Raw genomic sequence first — 20,029 nt, forward strand, 5'->3', positions numbered from 1 at the left:
AGATTTTTTTTAATTCTTTTTTTATTTTTTATTTTAATGTGTAACTTAATATATGTGGTTAATTTTAACACTCAATTAATCTAATGTGGTTTTGTCAGACGGCGGTAGACCGTATACATTTTGGGAAGAAAGAAATGAGACTGATATAATCTTTGCACGTTGTCGCGGTGTAAAGTAGCTTGCACACAGTTAGTATTTGGAAGATTCAAAGCTAGAATCCCTGTGAGGTGCCAGTTAAATTTCGTGGTCCTTGCTACCACACATCGAATCATCTCTGACTAATATGTGGCAAAAAATAACTCGTCAGATCCTGGGTCTCGAACTTCTCCGAAGTCACCCTTTAAATGGGACAGATTGTAAAACAGTTCTCGCATTCTCCTTTTCTGCGGTAATTGTAAGGTCTGTCTGTGTTTATCTTATTTCAGCAATTTTCATGTATGTTCATCGAATCGGTAAACAATAAACCAGGCCATAAAGAGGGACATTTTTACCGTTTAAAAAATCGATTTAATTGAGCTAATCGATTCATCGTGTTTTATGAAACGGGCAGATCTGCGTTATGATATTCAAAATATGTTCGAAACTGTAACAAAAACTCTGAAACTGAAAATCTATGACTTCTATGAAAATTAAGTTTCAAATAAACAAATGTCATATTTCAATCTGTCTTCCATGCTGAGAAATGCTGAGTAGATGAGACCCCTGAATACTGGTAATTCAATTTGTATTTTCACCTCTGCGAGTAGATTAGATTTATACATTATGTATGAGGAAAAATGTCAAAAGCTCTTAAAAAATAAAAAATTGTTCTTTATTAGGATGATAAATTTTTCAGCTTTGCCGTAATTTGTGAACGAATCAACCAGTGTGTGAACGATAGATAAAAATTTGCGATGATCAGTAGTTTGAAGCCCTGATGTAATCTTAATTTCTAACGGTTTCTATTTCAAAACAGCTAATTTTGCTGTTTTTCTCCAAAGACACTAATGTCTCTATAGTAAAGCTGGAACTAAACCGTGATGGATTATAATTTGTCCCCACTTGTATTTAATAGACTGGGTCTCATCCTCTTCCCAATAGGAGAAAATAGAAAGAATTATTGCATTTTCCTCTGCCTTCGTGGTGTAACTGATGTCCAACAAGCAATTTGAAGATCCGTGTTCGGGATCCTAGTGAGGGCATTATTGATTTCTGAAGTTTCCCGGTACAAATAGGTAATGTTACGATATTTCTAGTCACCCTCGAACTAAAATGTAATGGGCTATAATTGTCATCACCTGTATTTCCAACCTGTATTTGTTGAAAAGGCGTCCCCTCTAGGCAAATTTCTGAAGGTTTTTCTCTTTTCCAACAGCAACAGACTTGGATAAAACTGCTTTACGACGAGGCATTGTTATAAGGTGTCCCCTTTAGCCGCTCTACAAGAAGATGGGCGTTCTCACTTCGCTAAAGATGGGAAGAAACGATCGAACCTTAGTTAGCCCAGAAGGATCATAACAAAAAACCGAATTCATGAGTATGCTTTTTTCTCAGATCCGAAAACATTTGGCACAAAGTAACCACTTAATAGGTGTAGCTTTATTGCCTGTTCGTTTGAATTAACGGTATTACAAAATTTTTTGATGAAATTTTGTTCGAATTGCTGCGGGACCAATGAATCATTATGTGTGGTTTCGGGAGCCCTTAATTGCTACATTTGGAAAACAATGGATCGGGCATAGTGATCCCGTTCATTGTCCTGCATTGTCTTCAGACCTGACCTCCTTTGATTTTATTATGGGAGTCTCATAAAATGTCTGGTGTATGATACACCAGTGGACAGTAAAGGGCCGTTCCCACTTTGTTTTATCTGAGCTAACGGAGTCAGTTTCATGTGTCGACTAGCTCCGCTATGCCTGCAGTTCAGATTTTTCAACTTACTGCCCTATGGGAAAAAACTGTTTTGGGAGATGGATCATCTACGTTAGTTGTCTCCGTTAGCTCAGATAGACCCCAGTGGGAACGGCTCTTAAGGATAAGGATAAAGAACGGGGAACGTGGGCACTATGCCTCTACCATACGGTTAATTAGTATAGTACCACGTCCACCATGATCTAGAGAACTCTTAAGACAACACTAATTCAAATACGTGAGTACATTATTGAAAGTGAATGATTGATTTCAAACAATTGTGTTATACCTTGGCAGTAAAATTGTTGCATTTGTGTAAATAACAAGTTACGATACATTTAACATAGTACTATGTAAAGGCTCTTAAGGAAGATCTTGTCGTGCGCATCTGCGTAGTTGCCACAGAAATTCGATATTTTAAAACTTTCGTGATTCCATAGAGCCAATGTCAGGCCAGGCCTGTGTTGCATCTGCTTTCGAACAGCTTTTGTGACTCCTCTTGATATCGCAATTGTTACATTTTGATGAACAAAGTTATGTTCTTCATTTAAGATTCACTCCGACTCGTTTCTCGTACACCAAAAATAGTACTAATTTCAAATAAGAAAGTCAGCTAAGCAACTTAGAATTTCAGACGCATTTCAAGTTAATTCAGAACAAGCAGCGTTTTTACTTCCTTGTACGAAGTAAAACGGAAGTATTGTAATCGTGAAGGACTGGTTTTCCTCTTTACTTGCTTTGGAAACATGAACTATCCTGACTCGGAACAGGGAGCTTACTCAAGCTATGTTCGATAAATTGTGAAGTAGACAATACACACAGGAAGGGTATACGAAACCCTTTATTTTTCTATCTTTACAGAGTTTTCCGGAACTTCGGAATACAGAGACCAACCACTTGTGGTCTGAACGTAAGAATATAAAAATACTAACTAAAACTCTAACTAAACTAACTTTGGATTAATATACAAGTGCCTACTTTAAGATTGGCCTTAATTAACAAAAAGCCGTATGTAGTACAGAGAGCTGCTAAAACTAAGATACGTTTAAAATTATCAAGAGGATTAAACCTCTGGCCTTGAAGGCAACCAGCAACCGAGTAAAACTACTATGGCAAGCGGCCTGCTTCTAATAGCTCCTTCCTCTCTCTTGCTTGGCAAAAAGCCACAACTTAAGTACTTGGCGTTAGCAAGACAAATTTGCATAAATAAGTTAAAGCTTTTAATTCTGGCCGGAAGTAAAAAATAAGAAGTGATAGTAAAGATTTAAAATAAAATAAAGGTTAGTAAAACTTAGGATCCTTACAATCTGAACGTAAGCACAGAATAAAAAACACTTTTTCCCAAAAAAAAATTATAAAACTGCTTTAAAATTAATTCTGAAGAGAATTTTTCGTGGCGTCTGTACGAACGTATGTACGTACGTATCTCGCATAACTCAAAAACGAGTAGCCTCAGAACGTTGAAATTTTGTATATAGGACTGCTATAACATGTAGATGTGCACCTCGTATTTTGGTTGCAATCGGCCGCACCAAACGTAATTAAATATATGTATATATATATCCCCTCTGTTAACCGGCTCAGTGATTTCAGTTTCTTTACTCTTACAAGTTTGTAAGTTGTGCATTTTTTGCTTTAAAAATGATTGAATTATGTTGTTCTTATCTTCCGGTTAAGGTTTTTATGTCTTTAATATGCAATATTTGTGGAATTATCAATAATTTAAAAGTTGTTTAAGTGCGGCTAAACCTAAATATTTTTGCCATGGGGACCATGTTTGTTTATATTTGAAACTTAGCAGAATAGCGGATTTGTTGCCAATCTAGAGAAACTAAGCTTCGCAATAACAAAGATAAAGGCTTCTTTTATTATTGCGAATTAAATCATGTTTAATCCATCCTGGAATTTATTCGAGGAAATAAGTGTTTAAGATTTACTTCGTAATTATTAATGTAGATATTTTGAGTTTTTATGTATTTTTGCCTTTTTGAGAAGGGAGAACTGAATTAATTGAATGAGAAATACTAAATCATCTGTGAAAAACTGTTATTTTTCATTTTGTTTGCTTAATTTATTTTATAAATCGTTTTAGATTTATTATAGTATTTGAATAGAACATGTGGCAACGATTAGATAATTCTTCAAATGATATAAATTTATAGGCATTCTGAGTTATAATATGAACGAAATGTAAAGCTGTTAAGTGAAACTAGCGCCAGAGTGTCGCTATGGTAAGCAAATATAGTGAATTTTAAAGAGTGCATTTATTCTATTGTGGTTTATGCGCCATCGACGAAGTAGATTTAATTCCATCCAATCATGTTTAAATGAAATGCAAGAAAAAATGCATATAATTTAATATTCCGTACAAGGAAGTCATGTGGCGCCCACATCAGATTTTTTGATTATAGTATGATAAATTTAATTGATATAAGGAAACTACTCTTGAAGTGATACTACTAGAAAAGCTAAAAGCTTAAATGTTTAACGTAAACAAAAATTCAAGTAACTAATTATGATAAATCGAGATTTACTATCTCTCTTTGTTAGCATCATCTAGTCTTGCATTCTTTGCATGAGATTTTAAAAATTCCTGTTCTGTATACAATATAATTTATAAGCATTGTCTTTTACGGGTGTAATATTTCATTACAAATGTATGTCCAACGTTACCTTTATTCTTTATACATAAGCAAAAGTTCAAGTAATTAATTATGATAAATCGAGATTTAATATCTCTTTCTTTGTTAGCAGCATCTAGTCTTGCATTCTTTGCATGGGATTTTAAAAATTCCTGTTCTATATACAATATAATTTGTAAACATTGTCTTTTTACGTGTGTAATATTTCATTACAAATGTATGTCCAGCTTTATCTTTGTTCTTTATACATACGCAGAAACATTCTTATGCATATTTTTAAACCTATTCAGTAAAATTAAAGGAAATTTGATAGTATGATAAAAAGTACTTCGGTATATAATTTTATAGCGAGGAATAAATTATAAATGAGTAAAAAATTTTAATATAAAGTTTTTATAATGCAAATGTTTGGAAAACAACTGAAAAACATTTTTGAAAAACGTTAAGTAACTCAAACGTAGATCAGATTCCTTCAACTTAACGGGATAAATGATCTACCCTAACTCTATCACAAATATCATAATATGGTTTCAAACTAGAAATTAATGTATTAATGCAAACATAAAGCTTTGGTTTCACCTCTGTCACTAAAGCAATTTAAGTTTGTAAGGTTTCTTGGAGACTGCAATAGCTGCTGCATCATCATCCACAAAACCCAGAGCCAGATTCACTTGTGAGGACCCTTTGACAATGACTCCACCTTTACTGAAAATATTCAAGGATACGCATTCATTTCACGAAAGGTCTTCCTATACAAAGAAACTTTTACAGGTCTAATCACATTCCCTCGTGTTAGCTGAAAAAACATGAGTCTCTCTTTCTCCCAAATGTAAATACATTAAGAATCTTTGTTTAAAATTATTTGTCAGTAAGTTACATAAAACCCAGATTTTCTAATTCTAAATCTTATCTTCTTTAGACTAGAAGAAAAACACGCTAATGTGACAATCAAAATCGTAAAAACAACCTTGTATTTAGCGTAAGTATATTGAATCACTCAATCGGTTTCGAGGGCAGCTAAAGGTCCCTCCTCATCAGGAGAAAAAAAATACCTAGAAAGAAGAAAAATAAAGGGGAAGGAGTCTCAGAAACACGTGGTCCTTATCAGCACTGCACGTGTTTATAACCGGATTTTTAATCAGATTACACTGGCCGCCTACTTTTGATTAAAAATACGGTTATAACCACGTGCAATGCTGATAAGAACCACGTGTTTATGAGACTCTTTCCCCTTTATTTTTCTTCTTTCTAGGTATTTCTTTCTCCTGATGAGGAGGGACCTTTAGCTGTCCTCGAAATCGATTGAGTGATTCAATATACTTACGCTAAATACATGGTTGTTTTTACGATTTTGACTTATCTTCTTTGCTTCAGTAACTACGTACTGTCTTTTGATAGGAAATTAGAGGGAAGAAGTAATAGTCTTGCTTGAAACATTTTTCTCAAAACGTTGTCGGTACATAATTTATCTTGATGCAAAGGTTCCCATAGTAAATGCAAGTTTAAAAGATGGCTACTTATCAGTCGTTCCTTTTGCTATGTAATATTATAGAGAAATATTTATCTTCTAGAAGCACTGCAAAATTTCTCGTTGTTGCCCCAGTTTTTCGGGTAGCAGCTCAAATATCTAAAAATTGTATCTTGAGATGCAGTATAGTTGTGTATAGTCATGTAGATATGTTTGCAAATCAGACTCTGATTTCCATGCCTCTAAACAGCCAACAGCTTTCCACATACTACTGAAATCATATAGCCCTTAGTACTATAAAAACTGTTTTCAAATAACTTGCAGCTAGACCAAATGTATGAATGTATGACGCAGGGATTTGCAAAGTAACGCAAATTTATTTCTTGAAATGCACAGGATTTAATTAAATTATATATTACTAGTTACAATTATCCTCCTAATTGGCTTAGTTCATTAAATATAGTTTAAAAGGAATTTTTTCAAATGTTTCTAAATTAACGTGCATCAGCTTTGAGCATCATTTTATGATAACCATGTTTTTGAGTTATGACAGTGAAATAAGAAATTTCAGTTGCTGCAACATTCTTTAGTTGTAATTTTTACTTCTCTCCCCCCCCTTATTCTCAAATTTGGATTTTTAAACACAGCAAAATATTTTTAAGGGAATTAATTCCTTATTCTTAAATTATATAAAATATTTTATATTTTATATTCTATATTTTATATTCATATGCAAATTTGCACAGCATTCTATTTTTTTACAAAACCAAGTTTATTTATATATAAGAAATAATTTATTATCATGATAACAGAGAAAATATAAATCAGTAAAGAGATGTATGCTTTAACTTTAAAACTGACTTTTATTTTTTATATATGAGGTGTGACACAAAATAAAAAGAGACTAAGTGTGTAGCTTGAAAAATGAGTGGAGTTGGCAACAACTGTTTTGGTGATGTCATGCCACACACCTCCTCTATATATGCGGCTAGTTTCGACTTAACCTATCCCGCCAGTTGGGAGTACTGCGCCATTGAGTGAACATGTGCAACAGCATTCTGCCGGGAAAAAATGTCTAATGTAAAAACCGAACATCGAATCAACATCAAGTTTCTTGTGAAACTTAAGAAATCAGCCATGGAAACATTTCAAATGCCAACCGTGGCTTATGGAGATGAAACTTTGTCTCGTGCACCTGCGTTTGAATGGCATAAGTGATTTTCAAGGGGAAAGGATAGTGTGGAAGATTATGAAAGTCAAGGCAAGAAAATTCAAGGCAATGTTAATTGTCTTCTTCGACATTAATGCAATTGTAATGATTGAGTTTGTTACCAGTGGTCAGACTGTTAATCAACCCTACTACATTGAAGTGCTATAAAGACTCTGGGAAAAATTTAGGAAAAAAAGGCCACAGTTAGGGAGTGATGAATGGCTGTTACACCAGGAAAACGCACCCGCTCAAACATCCCTATCTGTCAAGCAGTTTCGGACCAGCAAAAGCATTGCTGTGATGGGGCATCCTCCTTATTCACCTGATTTGGCTCCATGCGACTTTTGTTTTATTTCTTGCTGAAATTTTGATTTCTTTCTTGAAGTCTTGCTGAAAGGGAACCCATTTTACCTCAGTTGAAGAGGTTCAGGCAGAAACGGAGAATCTCTTGAAGTGCCTTTCAAAAACCTCGTTCCAGAACTGTTACCAACAGTGGCAGCACCGAATGCAGAAGTGTGTGAATGCTGAAGGGGATTACTTTGAAGGTGATAATGTCCTGGAGAATCGATTCTGTATGTACAACAATTTATTGGACCAGTCTCTTTTATGTGTGTGTGTGTCACACCTCGTACTTATATAAATTACGTAAATATAATTCAATGACTGCTTCACGCATTTCATTTATTTGCAAAATTTAAATATTTTGTTATTTATGCGGGATATTTACATTAATTTGTTTCCGCTATTCACGATATTTATATTCGTTTGGTTTCACCACGCAATAAACTTTATTTCTGCAGATATGCAGACGGACAGCCTTCGTAATTTTTTGTCGTTCCCAAATAACTTAACTTCTGAACTTAATTTTGCCTAAGTAATAATAAATTGGATTTTATTTAACTGGTGTATTTAAAGTTCATATATGTTCAGTAGTTTTAATAAAAATCAAATTTTGGAAAATAATTTATTTTGTATGCACCCTTGCGTACATTAAAAAATAAATATTCTTAAGTGATTTATTTGTCTCATTAATTTTCTGAATGTATCAAAAATGTAGTAAGTGCCGAGAAAATATAATGAAAAAATTGCTATATCTTTTAATTAATTATGCATATTAAAATGTTATAAGTAACCTTAAATATTTTGTAATCACAACAAATAATTATAATTAAACAAGAGAGTTCTCTGATATTAAATAAGTGTTCTATTCAACTTTTTGAAAGGAGCAGACGTAAGGAAAATAGTGTGGAAATTATTGGGAGAAAAAAAACCTTTAAACTGGCGAAACGATTTTCATTCTCTGATCTGTAAAACCATCGAGCAAATATTTGTTAAACAATCAAGAATAAAACTGGTTTAGTTTCTGAACTCCAAATGAATCAATAGCATCTCGAAAATATGTATGTATGATGTTATGAGCCACTTAATTACAGTAAAATTTTACGGTGATTTTTAAGAAAGAGTAAAAAAAGTAGACTATATCAAGTAGTAGTTATATTTTATATTAACTACTATAAAAGGGAGTTAAGAGGTGCTTAATTAAGAGCCTCATACTAGAAGATTAAAATTTTTTAATTTGAAGTTATTGTGATAAAGCTGAACTTTTAAACTTCATACCCACGCACAAATGCAAAAAAACCCCACGCTTAAAATATATGCCGATTTATTACTGACTTTTCTATTCGTATTTTGAATTCCCATGCATGCTGCATATTATACTGAGAATGAATGTAAGTGGAAAGTCCAGCTATTAGTCTAGTTCTTCCTGTAAATAGAATAACATAATACTTTATATCTAAAAGCCAGGGGGATTGCAAGGAAGAGGGATTACAATTTCTAAGGGACCAATGACGTCATTTTGGTATGATGTCATTCTCTGCGACTCAGTCTGCCCTCTAGCGAGCGAATCCCCCTCATTGATTGATCAGATTAGCCCGTGTCAACATGGCAGCTGAGTTTGCAGCTACCTACAAAATCCTGGTCCTGGGTGATAGCAATGTGGGGAAAACTTGCATAGTTCACCGCTTTTGTGACGAAAGGTATTACGATACATATATCTCAACTATAGGTGAGTTCGTCTTTTCCAGGTATCTTACTTCTTGAAGGTGTTATTTTTATCTGCAATTTAGAATCAACAGAATTCTAATAAATTGCAAAAAAAAAATCATTAACTGTTAAAATAGCTATACGTGATGTTAATTTCGGTTCAATCTCATTTTTATCTATCTGAAAGCATGTATTTCCTGAAACTAATATTCTGATAGCAACCATTTTTAGACGAACACTACCGTTAATGCTTAAATTATTGTATTATGTATTCTTGAAACGCTTGCCTTTCTTTTGAAAATGAAAACTAAACCTGAATAAATTTATATGAACTAGTTATGAATAATGAAGCAGAATTTAGTTCATGTGCACCACATAATAATGAATTTAGTATAAATATTTCACTTATTTTAGCACGTGAAATCTTGCTACTCATTACTGCAGGTTCATAATATTGTATATATTCACTAGGTGCTATTTCATAACATGTCTAAAAACGTTGCGCAGAATTCAGAGTCAAAATTTTAATGTTTCTGCTAAAGAAAATAGTCCTTCTATTCAAAAATAGTCTGACAAAAGATCTTAAGAAACCGATTTATTCTTTATGTTGCTACTAATTCACGAATCACATACTTTTTTAACTTTCTTGAAATAAATTTAAAATAGCCAGAATTTCTTCTATGTAGTAAGAAATTAACTTCATCAATGTATAACTTATTGTGTATATTTATTTCTGATAGTTTTACTTTCAGGCGGGTCAATGATAATTTAAGTGTTCCTTTAAGAGATTATTTTAACTGTTAAAGATAACTTTTTTTTTTCAAAATAATCAAAAGGCCTAGGCGATATAAATGTACACATTTTGAAACCCATTGACATAAATGCTGCACATACATTTGCGATAAAAGTTATTGCTTATTTAAAGCAACGCAACTGAAGCAGTTTGGGCTGCGATAGTTGAACAATAGCAAGAGACTCATTGTTATGTTAATTCTTTGGTTTATGACAGCTGAAGCTTTAGCCTTTGTTGTTTCTTAGAGTATATTAGAAACAGTGTTACGTTTTTTGAATATTTATAGCGTCTAAAAGTCCCATTATCGTACTTCTTAAAAAAAGCTGTCATATTTTTTTCTAAAGTCGAATATTAATCATAATCTTACTTTCATTTTCCTCTCTGAATATATACTTACATATATGCGCAAATATAAGCTTTAAAATAAAAAAGTTTAGCGAAACGTTTTCAAAATAATCAACAAAAGCAAACTTTTAGCAGAAAATCTTCAAAAGTGTTTCAATCTTTTAGCGCAAGACAGATGACATAATTTGAAAAAATACTATAGTATATTTGATATTATATGATTTTAAATGATATCGCAGTCATTAGTATTATAGGAAATCGTATCATTTTCGAAAATGAGAAATTGATGAAATGTTTATCCAAAGGAACAGGTCCCAATTTCAAAGTCAAGACCAATATTTTATTCTTATATTTTGCATCATTTGTACTTTAAAATGTTACAATGCAATTCTATTGGTTTTCGTTTTCCCTGTTTATAGAGATTTACATTTTACTAGATTTTTATTGCTGATATTATTAGAGATCCTTCACAGCAAATACATCGTCAAAAGTGTTCTACCTTCACAGAATAGGCTGCTTATGTTTCCAGCATTAACAGTTAACTTGAATTAGTACATCTACGTTTGTACTGTGAGTATTTAAAGTTACAAGCACTTTCATTCCATTAAGCTACGTTTCAATAAGAAACCAAACTCTGAGTTTAAAAACAAAATGCTCTGAGAAAGGAGTTTTTATAGTACTGATTTTATTCTTTCTAGTTTCATGCTTAATTTGTGTTATACAGTTATGTTTATGCCCTAATAGTTAAAGATTTAGCACATAATACTCAGATTAGTTTTGAAAACTTGTATAGATATATATGAGACTGATCCACATTGTACACATATGTAACAAAGATGCGTAAATTTATACATTATGTTGTTGTTGTTGCCGTGTCTATATTATATGGAACAGTGGTTGCCAGAGCCTACTCCGAGGAGATGTTGGACTTCTATATGTATCATGTTGACCAGTATAATAAACGGCTTAACGTTTTAGACAACCTTCAAATTTTGGAAGTGCTTTACAAGGTAAAATAAAAGATTGCATATGAAACGGTATCGGTATAAGAGATTAAATGAAGTTGTTCTACAAAGAAGATTTATTTAATAGTCTAAATAGCTTATCTTAAAACTAGGTGAATCACTTTTTTCTTTTGAGCTCAGAAGTCATTAATGTACTTTTAATCATTAAGCTGCTTATAATGTTAAGAAAGGTGTGGTTTTCATAATGGCTGCATTTGTTTCGGGAGAGATTCTTGCTCTCACAATATATAAGTGTGTGTGTAGGATAAAAAATAACTAAAACAAAATTCTAACATTAATTTGTAATATCTCTTAAATCTCTTTTTTAATTTGGTTATTTACCCTTTCTAGCCTAAAATAGTAACATACTTATAATAAACCTATATAAACTGCTTTAAAATTAATCTTTATCACATGACTCATATGTAATGTTAGGCAAGCAGATATTTAGATATCATTTCATACAATAATAATATTAAAATTTGAAAACTTAAACTTAAACTAAACAATAACTAGTCAAAACCCAGGCTATAGCATTCTTAATCTAATCTTCGAAATTTCTGAACCTCCTTCTTCATAAAATATATTGCTATAAAAACTTAAAATGTCATAAATGAAATTATTCAAAAACGAGTTCTCATTGCCCCATTTAAGTTGTACATTTTGTATCCTAAAATTTTTCAGCAACAATAAAAGGAAGTGTTTAAACAGCCATGTTGATTGTTATAATTGTTATGCACCAAGCTCCGTAATTATTATTTATTCCATGCAGTGTCGAAAATATTTTATGTGTGTTTATGACACCCTGAATTAATATGTCTTCATTTACCTATATATCCTGAATCAAAGTATATAGGTGAATGAAAAGGGGAATACATATGAATTTCAGGTTATAATAACATCCTGAAATTTATGTGTGTTTCTTTACCTATACAACATTAAAGCAAACCCAAAAGGAAGTATATATGAGGCATTCGAGACTGTAGTAAATATTCTTAGGAAATATTTCATTTTGAAAATAATATCAAAAAACTTAAGGCCATTAATCCAGGTTTATAGATTTCTTACTGTCACCAAAAATAATTCTCAAAGCTTTAGAAATTTTTCCAGCTCTAATAAATATATTCAGTGCATTTTTACCCATATGTGCATTTCGAAGAAGCAGCTAAAGACGGAAAAGGAAGCAATTTATCAGAAAATAAGTACAGCATATAAATACATATATTCATTTTGTGAGCTGGAATAACTCAAAGATGGGCTACATAATTCTTTTTTAGAAAGAGAGTATCTAATTTATCACCTTTTATATACTATACATATATATTTATGTATATACTATACATAGCTTAGTGTTTCCTTTAAGAATAATATAAATTACAAATACGCTGTGAAATTTGGCTTAACAATAGTTTTTAACAATGCATGTGCCCTCGACAAATTTATTACTAAACTGAAGGTTAAAAATCAAGAGCAAAGCTCCCTTGTTCAATTCAGAATATTTTGAATGATTAGGATGGTACACAACAATGTCTGAAGAATGAATGTCAAATTAAAAATTTTAATTAGGTAATTAGTATAAATGTTATGATTATATGAATGAAGAGTGTAGAATTTTTATGACCTCAAAGATTCGAATGTATTCTGGATCTTAAAGGAAGATTGCGTGTTGAGCAATCTATATATATTGAATTTTTACTGAATTTCATTTATATCTATGAAATTTCCTTTTTTCTTCGAATTAGAAAATTTGGCAGAAGGCACATATCATTTCTGAAACAGATTTATTTCCAGTTCGAATCTTTTAAAATACTTATATTATTTTTGTACCCAGTTTTTGAAACGGAAAGCGCTAGCTCTTTTACTTATGATTAATCTTGAACATAAGGATAATTTATGCCTTGAAACTACAGCAGACTTGGAAACATTTTAATGAAATTTCTGCGAAGTCTTTCATTGCCCACATGTGGTTATGGACAGAATTATGAAGAGTAAAATAGGAATCTTCTGAGCACCAAGTAAATCTGCGGTATCCTGTAATAAATGTTTAAACTTATAACGTATTTCTTTGGATATAATTTAAAGCAAAATTTCAATGATAATGAAGCACTCTATTTGTTTCTGTAATAAATGTTGAAAGTAAGACGAGTTTTCTGTATTTACTCTAATTAAGTAAAATATTTGCCAGATATTTATTCTATTTACGTGCTCAAGTTATTTCGATAGGCATGAGCACTAGCAGATAGATACAGATGGCCTTCAACTTTCGCACATCATTGGTTTCTTAAAATGTGTTCGAACGTGAAATATTCCAAAGTAGACGAGTGTAAAACATATATCAAAAATTGCGTTTTAAAATATTTATTTTTCAATAATACGTATTATTTATTTATCAATATACATAATTAAGTCAATGGGGAGTGTTTAAGCGTTTTCATGTGGCTTCTTTATACACATGTCAAGAGTTAGTTGAGTACCATCTTTTTTTTTAATACTTGGTAGAGTTCTATAACATACGGTGCCTTTCCCTATCGCTCTACATACTTGAAATAACGTTTTTCACTAAGCAGTCACATTCTTCCATGACAATAAAAAACTTTGGGGAGATCCTTGAAGGTTTTGTGCATATTTTTGACTGTCAAAGAGTTGACGATATTATCAGCTTCTTTTTCCTCACTTTGATTGCGTATTTTCATAAACGCTTGTTGCTTAATTTGTCAGGACTGCTATTCCTTCTAATTGCCTTGGGAAACACTACTGGACTCCTGAGTAGGAGCAGGGAGCTTACTCAAACTATGCTCGTGTGTGTGTAGACAAACAACATAAATAAGAAGGGTATTTATTTCTCACAGCGCACAGCCTCTCTCGCACTTCAGCATACAGAGACAAGAAATTTTCGTCTTTGAACTATTGCATGAAATGAAGAGTGAATCATCGTTAAACATTAAAGCAGTGGCCCAGGCCTTTTTTATTTGATTTCCAAGTAACTGGAAGCATTTCTTTAGCTTTTCCTTTCAAAGCTTTAGGATTTTTCTGCTTCATAAACTAACGTTGGTCTAATTTTAAATTACTAACTATGTTTTCCCCGCGTAGCAATATCAATCGATTTTTAGAAGGTTTATGATAACTGAGTCTTCCATCGATAAAAATGTACGATTAGACTTTTTTTTTCAAAATAAATTTGTTTTGTCTACATTGAACATTTGGCTAACAGAATATTCTCCATCTGTAATAGTTTTTAACAATGAGGAAATAAATTCTTTTGCAGCATCTTTATATGCATCAGCTGACTCTTCAGTGAATTTAAAATTATATAAAAATACGTCACTTTAAATTTGCTGAACCAACCATTACTTGCTTAAAACACAATGTTAGATTCTTCTTTAGTCTTCCAATGTTCATACACACGAAGATCCTTAGCTTGAATAATTAAAATCTTCAGAGACTTGATGATCTATCCATGATGCTGATCATGTTGTTTTGATGTTGATCATCCAACCATGATGACAAAGATATTTTCGTTTAATTCATCACTATTTCATGTCTTTTATAAACAATTTTTAAAGATATATTTCTCTAATTTTGAATTTCAAAACTAAACAAAATTTACTTTAATTTTACTTTTTTCTTGTGAAACAAATATATATATATAAATATAAATAGCAACATATCTGTTATGCAGTTTCATTAAGCATTTATGATTTATTATGACGTTATATGACTATGATGATGACGTTATTCATTTTATTAAAGTAAAATATAAATTATTACCATAAAGACATTTTAAATAAGCTTTGAATGTAATTTTCGTATTTACCTTGTATTTTGATATAACATTCCTTCGCATTAAGTTTTTTGTTGCTTAGGAGTCATTTTTGAGTTCCTTCGCGTAGAAAGCGATTTATCAACATACTTGAATTCTGTACACCGAAAACAAAAAAAATTGCTTCCGGCATGCATGAATTTGCTCATAAACGTAAATTCTCTTTAAAATGCATAAGCTCGTACTAAGATAGTAAATACGTGTTTTCTTGTTGTCCTCGTAATCAGTTAACTAAACAACTGAAATATACATGTATTCGAAATAATTTATTTGGCAAATTACGCCCAACAGGAGTTAATTTCTATGGCCTCTTTCACTTATTCATGTTCACATATCAAAAACATTATCAAATCCCTAATCAAGAGAATGGAAACAGCATTTCTAGAAGATCATGAATTAGGAAACTTTCACGTCCAAAATCCCTGCTTTACGAATGGCAAAAGCTGAAGAATTCTTGATATTAATAAGTTGTTTTTAAATTCATTATTTTATCTTATTTCTAAGAGTCTGCGTTTAAATATGATCAGTGTAAAAGTCTGTTAGAAATAAGTTAATATTTGAAATCTTAAGAGTTTAAAATATAACAAAATTAAGTATTCAATAAATTAAGCTAAAGTACTCTTTAATGTTACTTAGTATTTAATACTGTGTACGATAATTCTTCCGTATCGAATATGTTAATCAAAAATTGCACATATAAAATTTAAAACATGGACCGCAAAACTATTAAAAAGGTGTTACTTTTCTTATGATTTCCAAACTAACAGTATAAAAATTAAAATAGTATATTTTCAGATTTTGCAAAGTTTCGCAGAATTATGTTCGTTTCTGTGCTTCATAGGTATCCATGCAGTGAAACATGTACTACAGTAACATCTTGAAATTATTTGAACAAAGAACATGCTTATGCATTTGATTAGCCTTCTGACATGTTATTCGTTAATCTCTGTATTAAGCAATTTGAGCTCATTATAATAAATATATTCCTATTGTTTGTGTAATGCATAATGTTATGCTTTAAAAGGAAACTCTGCAAGCTCATGAAATCATATACTGTTGCTTATTTGTGCGGAAAAACTGTTTTTAACTGAATTCTGATTACTGTTATTGCTGATAAATACAGTCTTACTTCAAGCTTAGTCATTAGGAGACGAAATTTATCTTAAATGAAATTTTTTGTAATGAATTATTTAAATTTATATTACGGGTGGAGACAAAGGATGAAAAATTAACTGCTTTTTGTTAGAGATCATTTCAGTTGATGTTTCAGGAAATAAACGTAATTCTCGTGAGTCAATAAACTCATGTTAAAAAGATTGTCTAAAAACAGAGTAGATATACTTATTTCACAGATATATAGCTACTTCCATGCAAACGTATTCATTCTTGAATACACAGCATCATAACCTACGAAAAGGAGAGTATTAGTCTTACTCTGTGCAGTTTTAAAGCATTGTGAGAACAACATGTGTGAGAAACGTTCTGAGAACATCTATCAAAATATTTCCTTCGTAGTTCTCTGAAATTATTTAGTATGATATATGAAGGATTATGCAGCCTTACACATGCAGAAAAGAAATTAGACTGACAACTGCAGCAGTCATGAAAAGGGTGTTTCTTTTTCAGCTCCGAATGCTTACCTTAGAATCCCATTTCTGTTATGTTTGCTAGATCCCGCACATGATTACTGCAAATGAAATTTATGAAGTTTCTCGAAAGATTGAAAAATAATGCTTAAATTAAAATTTAAATTAAGTAGCAAAACTCAGATCTCGAATGAGACAGACACAGTGCCTCTTTTTTTAACAGAAGAAAATCATCATTAAATGCGATAAATAGATTGTAATGGACTATTTGCTTATAGAAATGAACTAACGTTATCAGCATTAAAGGAAAGATGCCATCGTTGAAGATTTTCCGAAGAAAAGTTTTCAACGATTTTGAGAGGGATTCAGCAGATGTTATCCTGCAGAGATAATAAGCAGTTTTGGGATTATAGTTAGCTGCATTTCCATGTTGTTCCAAGTTGCTTAAGTACTATTCTATTGAAAATCTTACTGAATTTAAAAGTATGTATTAAGAGTTCAACTTCTGTTGTCTTTCATCAACTTTAGAAAAAAATCGGGGAAAATGACGACTGGTTAATGACATGATTCTATGCATACAACATTATATTCTAAGTTAAAACAACATATAACTCTCCATTATGCATAATTTTAAAATCTTTTATGAAACATATTCTTTTATTTTAAAACAGGGTTGGTTAATAAAAATATTTAATGTTATCTATGCCATTTTCAAATATCTGTTTGGTATAATACAGTTGTAAAAAGTAAATATTGTTTGATACGAAAATATAATGCAATCTATTTAGTATATCTATAACGTAATAATAGTTAATATATAACCTGTTCATGAAATTTGACGCTAATATTAGAAAAGTTCTGCTGAAGGAGACGGTAACGCATATGTATGACGTTCCTGTGCTAAAAAAGCGGTTATGTATTTCATTTCTATTCGAATAACACTTTTACATATAATACGTTTTAATATATTAAGTTTGTTTCTTTTAAATTACTTTATTTAAGCTATTGAAATTTGATCATTATTTTATAAATCGTGATAGAAATTTTTTGTATCAAATTGTCGCCAAGCATATTAACAATATCGTCTGGGTGTTATTCTCATATATTTTTATTCTACATATTAGACGCATTTCCAACGCACATTAGTTTCTTTGATTTTTGAGTACCTCGGCTACCATTTTTAGTCCCGTTAAGAAAAGTGCATTGTAATTTCCTTTGCCTTTTATTATTGTAAGCAATTCTCTAAAGCTTCCGAAAATGGAAAAGAGACCATAAGTTTTCCGTCTTTGTTTTGTTTAGTCTTATTTCTTTGTCCTGCGAATGAAAAGCGGTGAAATAAAATAAAAATATTATCTTGTGTTTTGGATATTTTCCTAATTGTTTTTCCTTCCCAGTTTGGTGTATAATAAAGTGAAACGCAAAGGAAAGTACCAGACATGATTATTTAAGACATTCTTGAACTGCATATAAATTTTTGAAAGTATTCAGCTAATTTTTACACTATCTCTTTCTTTCTTTTTGAAAATTTATTTGTTTATTTACTTTAAGAGAGGAATGAAGGCAAATTTTTAGTTCATAGATATTAAACTGCCTTTGGGATTGCTCCACTAATTATGGTATTTGTAAAATGATACTTTCGTATAATATTCAATTTTCATTTTTACTATATGAAATACTATTTTATTGAATGGTTACTGTTTGCTTTTCCTAACACAAAGAAAGGGTCAAACTTAATACAACTTTCTCATTTTTAATGTTACTTACAGCAATACAAATGTAAGCATTGCGGTTTTAATGAAGTTAAGATTTGTGACTCCTGCTATAAAAAAACTGTTATTAAATTAGAAGTTACCGAAATTTAATTCCTTATAAATTAAACATTAAATTTAACTGGAGAAATATCTTGAATTTTTTCTGTCCTCGATGCATAGTGCTCGGAATACGTTTGGCTTCTAATATCAACAGTATAGCGCAAAGTGCTCCATCGTTTTGTGTACTGGCGTGTCAAATACATTGAGTATAAAACATATACTTTTTCCAAAACTTGGTAATACAGCACTTATGCTCCAGCTACCCTCTATGTATTTATATTAGAAAGAAATATAATTTTGATTGTAGAATACAACAAAGTTTTAATTTGAGAGAAATTTTGCTTTTATAGCCTCACTTTGCATAACGTTCTATGTTTTCAGTTTTATCTTAATCTTTATTCTTAGTATGTCTTACGTGCATGACACTTTATGTATTTTTTAAGGAAATTTATTCTCTCCCCTCAAGGAATATTAGTCCTCATATAATAATATAGCGACACAACAGCCCATTTAGTAGATAATTAGTAAAAGTATTGACATTTATAAGAGTCGATAATTTATGAGATAACATGCTTAAAATATTTATTATTTACAGAGTGATTCTCCGTGGAGTATAGAAACTTTTGACCTATAACTGATGAGATAACATGCTTAAAATATTTATTATTTATAGAGTGATTCTCCGTGGAGTATAGAAACTTCTGAGAGAGATGGGTTTTCCATGGGGAATTGAATGAAATTGAAATCAGCTGGCAATGCAGGGTCAGAAAGTCTTTCGTCATGTGCAAGTATGCAGAGAATATGTACACGAGAAATGAATGAGCGGCGCTTATGTAAAGAACATTATTTTTTTCGTTCAAAATATAACAACTGGGATATTAAGAGAGCCACAGAAGTATCTGAAGTTTCGGCCACCAGTTGCAACTAAAGCCTTAAATCGACACAGCAAAAAATGAAACTTTGGAGATGCTCCGGGCAACTCTCGGCCGACCTCGGCAGATATGCAGATGCATGCGATATGATCCTCCTCAATATTCCACATGAATATTGTACACCAGACTTTTCATGAGACCCCGGAAAAAATTTCCAGAGAGGTGGTCCGGCGACTATGCAGGCCTTTGGATAGTAACCCCTCGCCCGTCCCATTACTGTCCAAATGTCGCACTGAAATGCTACCGAGCGTCATGAGTTGGACAGAAGCCCCCTTATACTGGAACCATATATCACGGTGCAGGGACAGCTGGATCAGTTGGTCTTTCAACAATTACAGAAATACATCTTCCAAGAAAATATTATAACGAGCATGTAAAAGATATGAGCCTATTAAGTGGGTCTTTCAGAATGGTCTCCTTCCAATGCTGAACCAAACAGTTACAGCAAATCAGTGTATTTCCTGCCCATGCTCGAGTAGCAT

At 31.7% G+C, this 20,029-nt stretch overlaps 1 protein-coding gene across 1 annotated transcript in view; it reads left to right on the forward strand.

Annotated features, from left to right (window-relative positions):
- The first annotated feature begins 9,142 nt into the window (after positions 1–9,142).
- The window catches only part of LOC118185251 (uncharacterized), an 84,003-nt gene continuing 73,116 nt past the window's right edge, over positions 9,143–20,029 (forward strand). The window contains exon 1 of the mRNA XM_035355095.2: positions 9,143–9,278. Within this exon, the coding sequence (XP_035210986.1) occupies positions 9,155–9,278 (124 nt within the window). The 5' untranslated portion in view covers positions 9,143–9,154. The remainder of the gene's footprint in view (positions 9,279–20,029) is intronic.

The sequence above is a fragment of the Stegodyphus dumicola genome, chromosome X1, assembly GCF_044657685.1.
Source record: "Stegodyphus dumicola isolate Sdum_Otavi_A_Nest chromosome X1, ASM4465768v1".
Lineage (NCBI taxonomy): Eukaryota > Metazoa > Arthropoda > Arachnida > Araneae > Eresidae > Stegodyphus > Stegodyphus dumicola.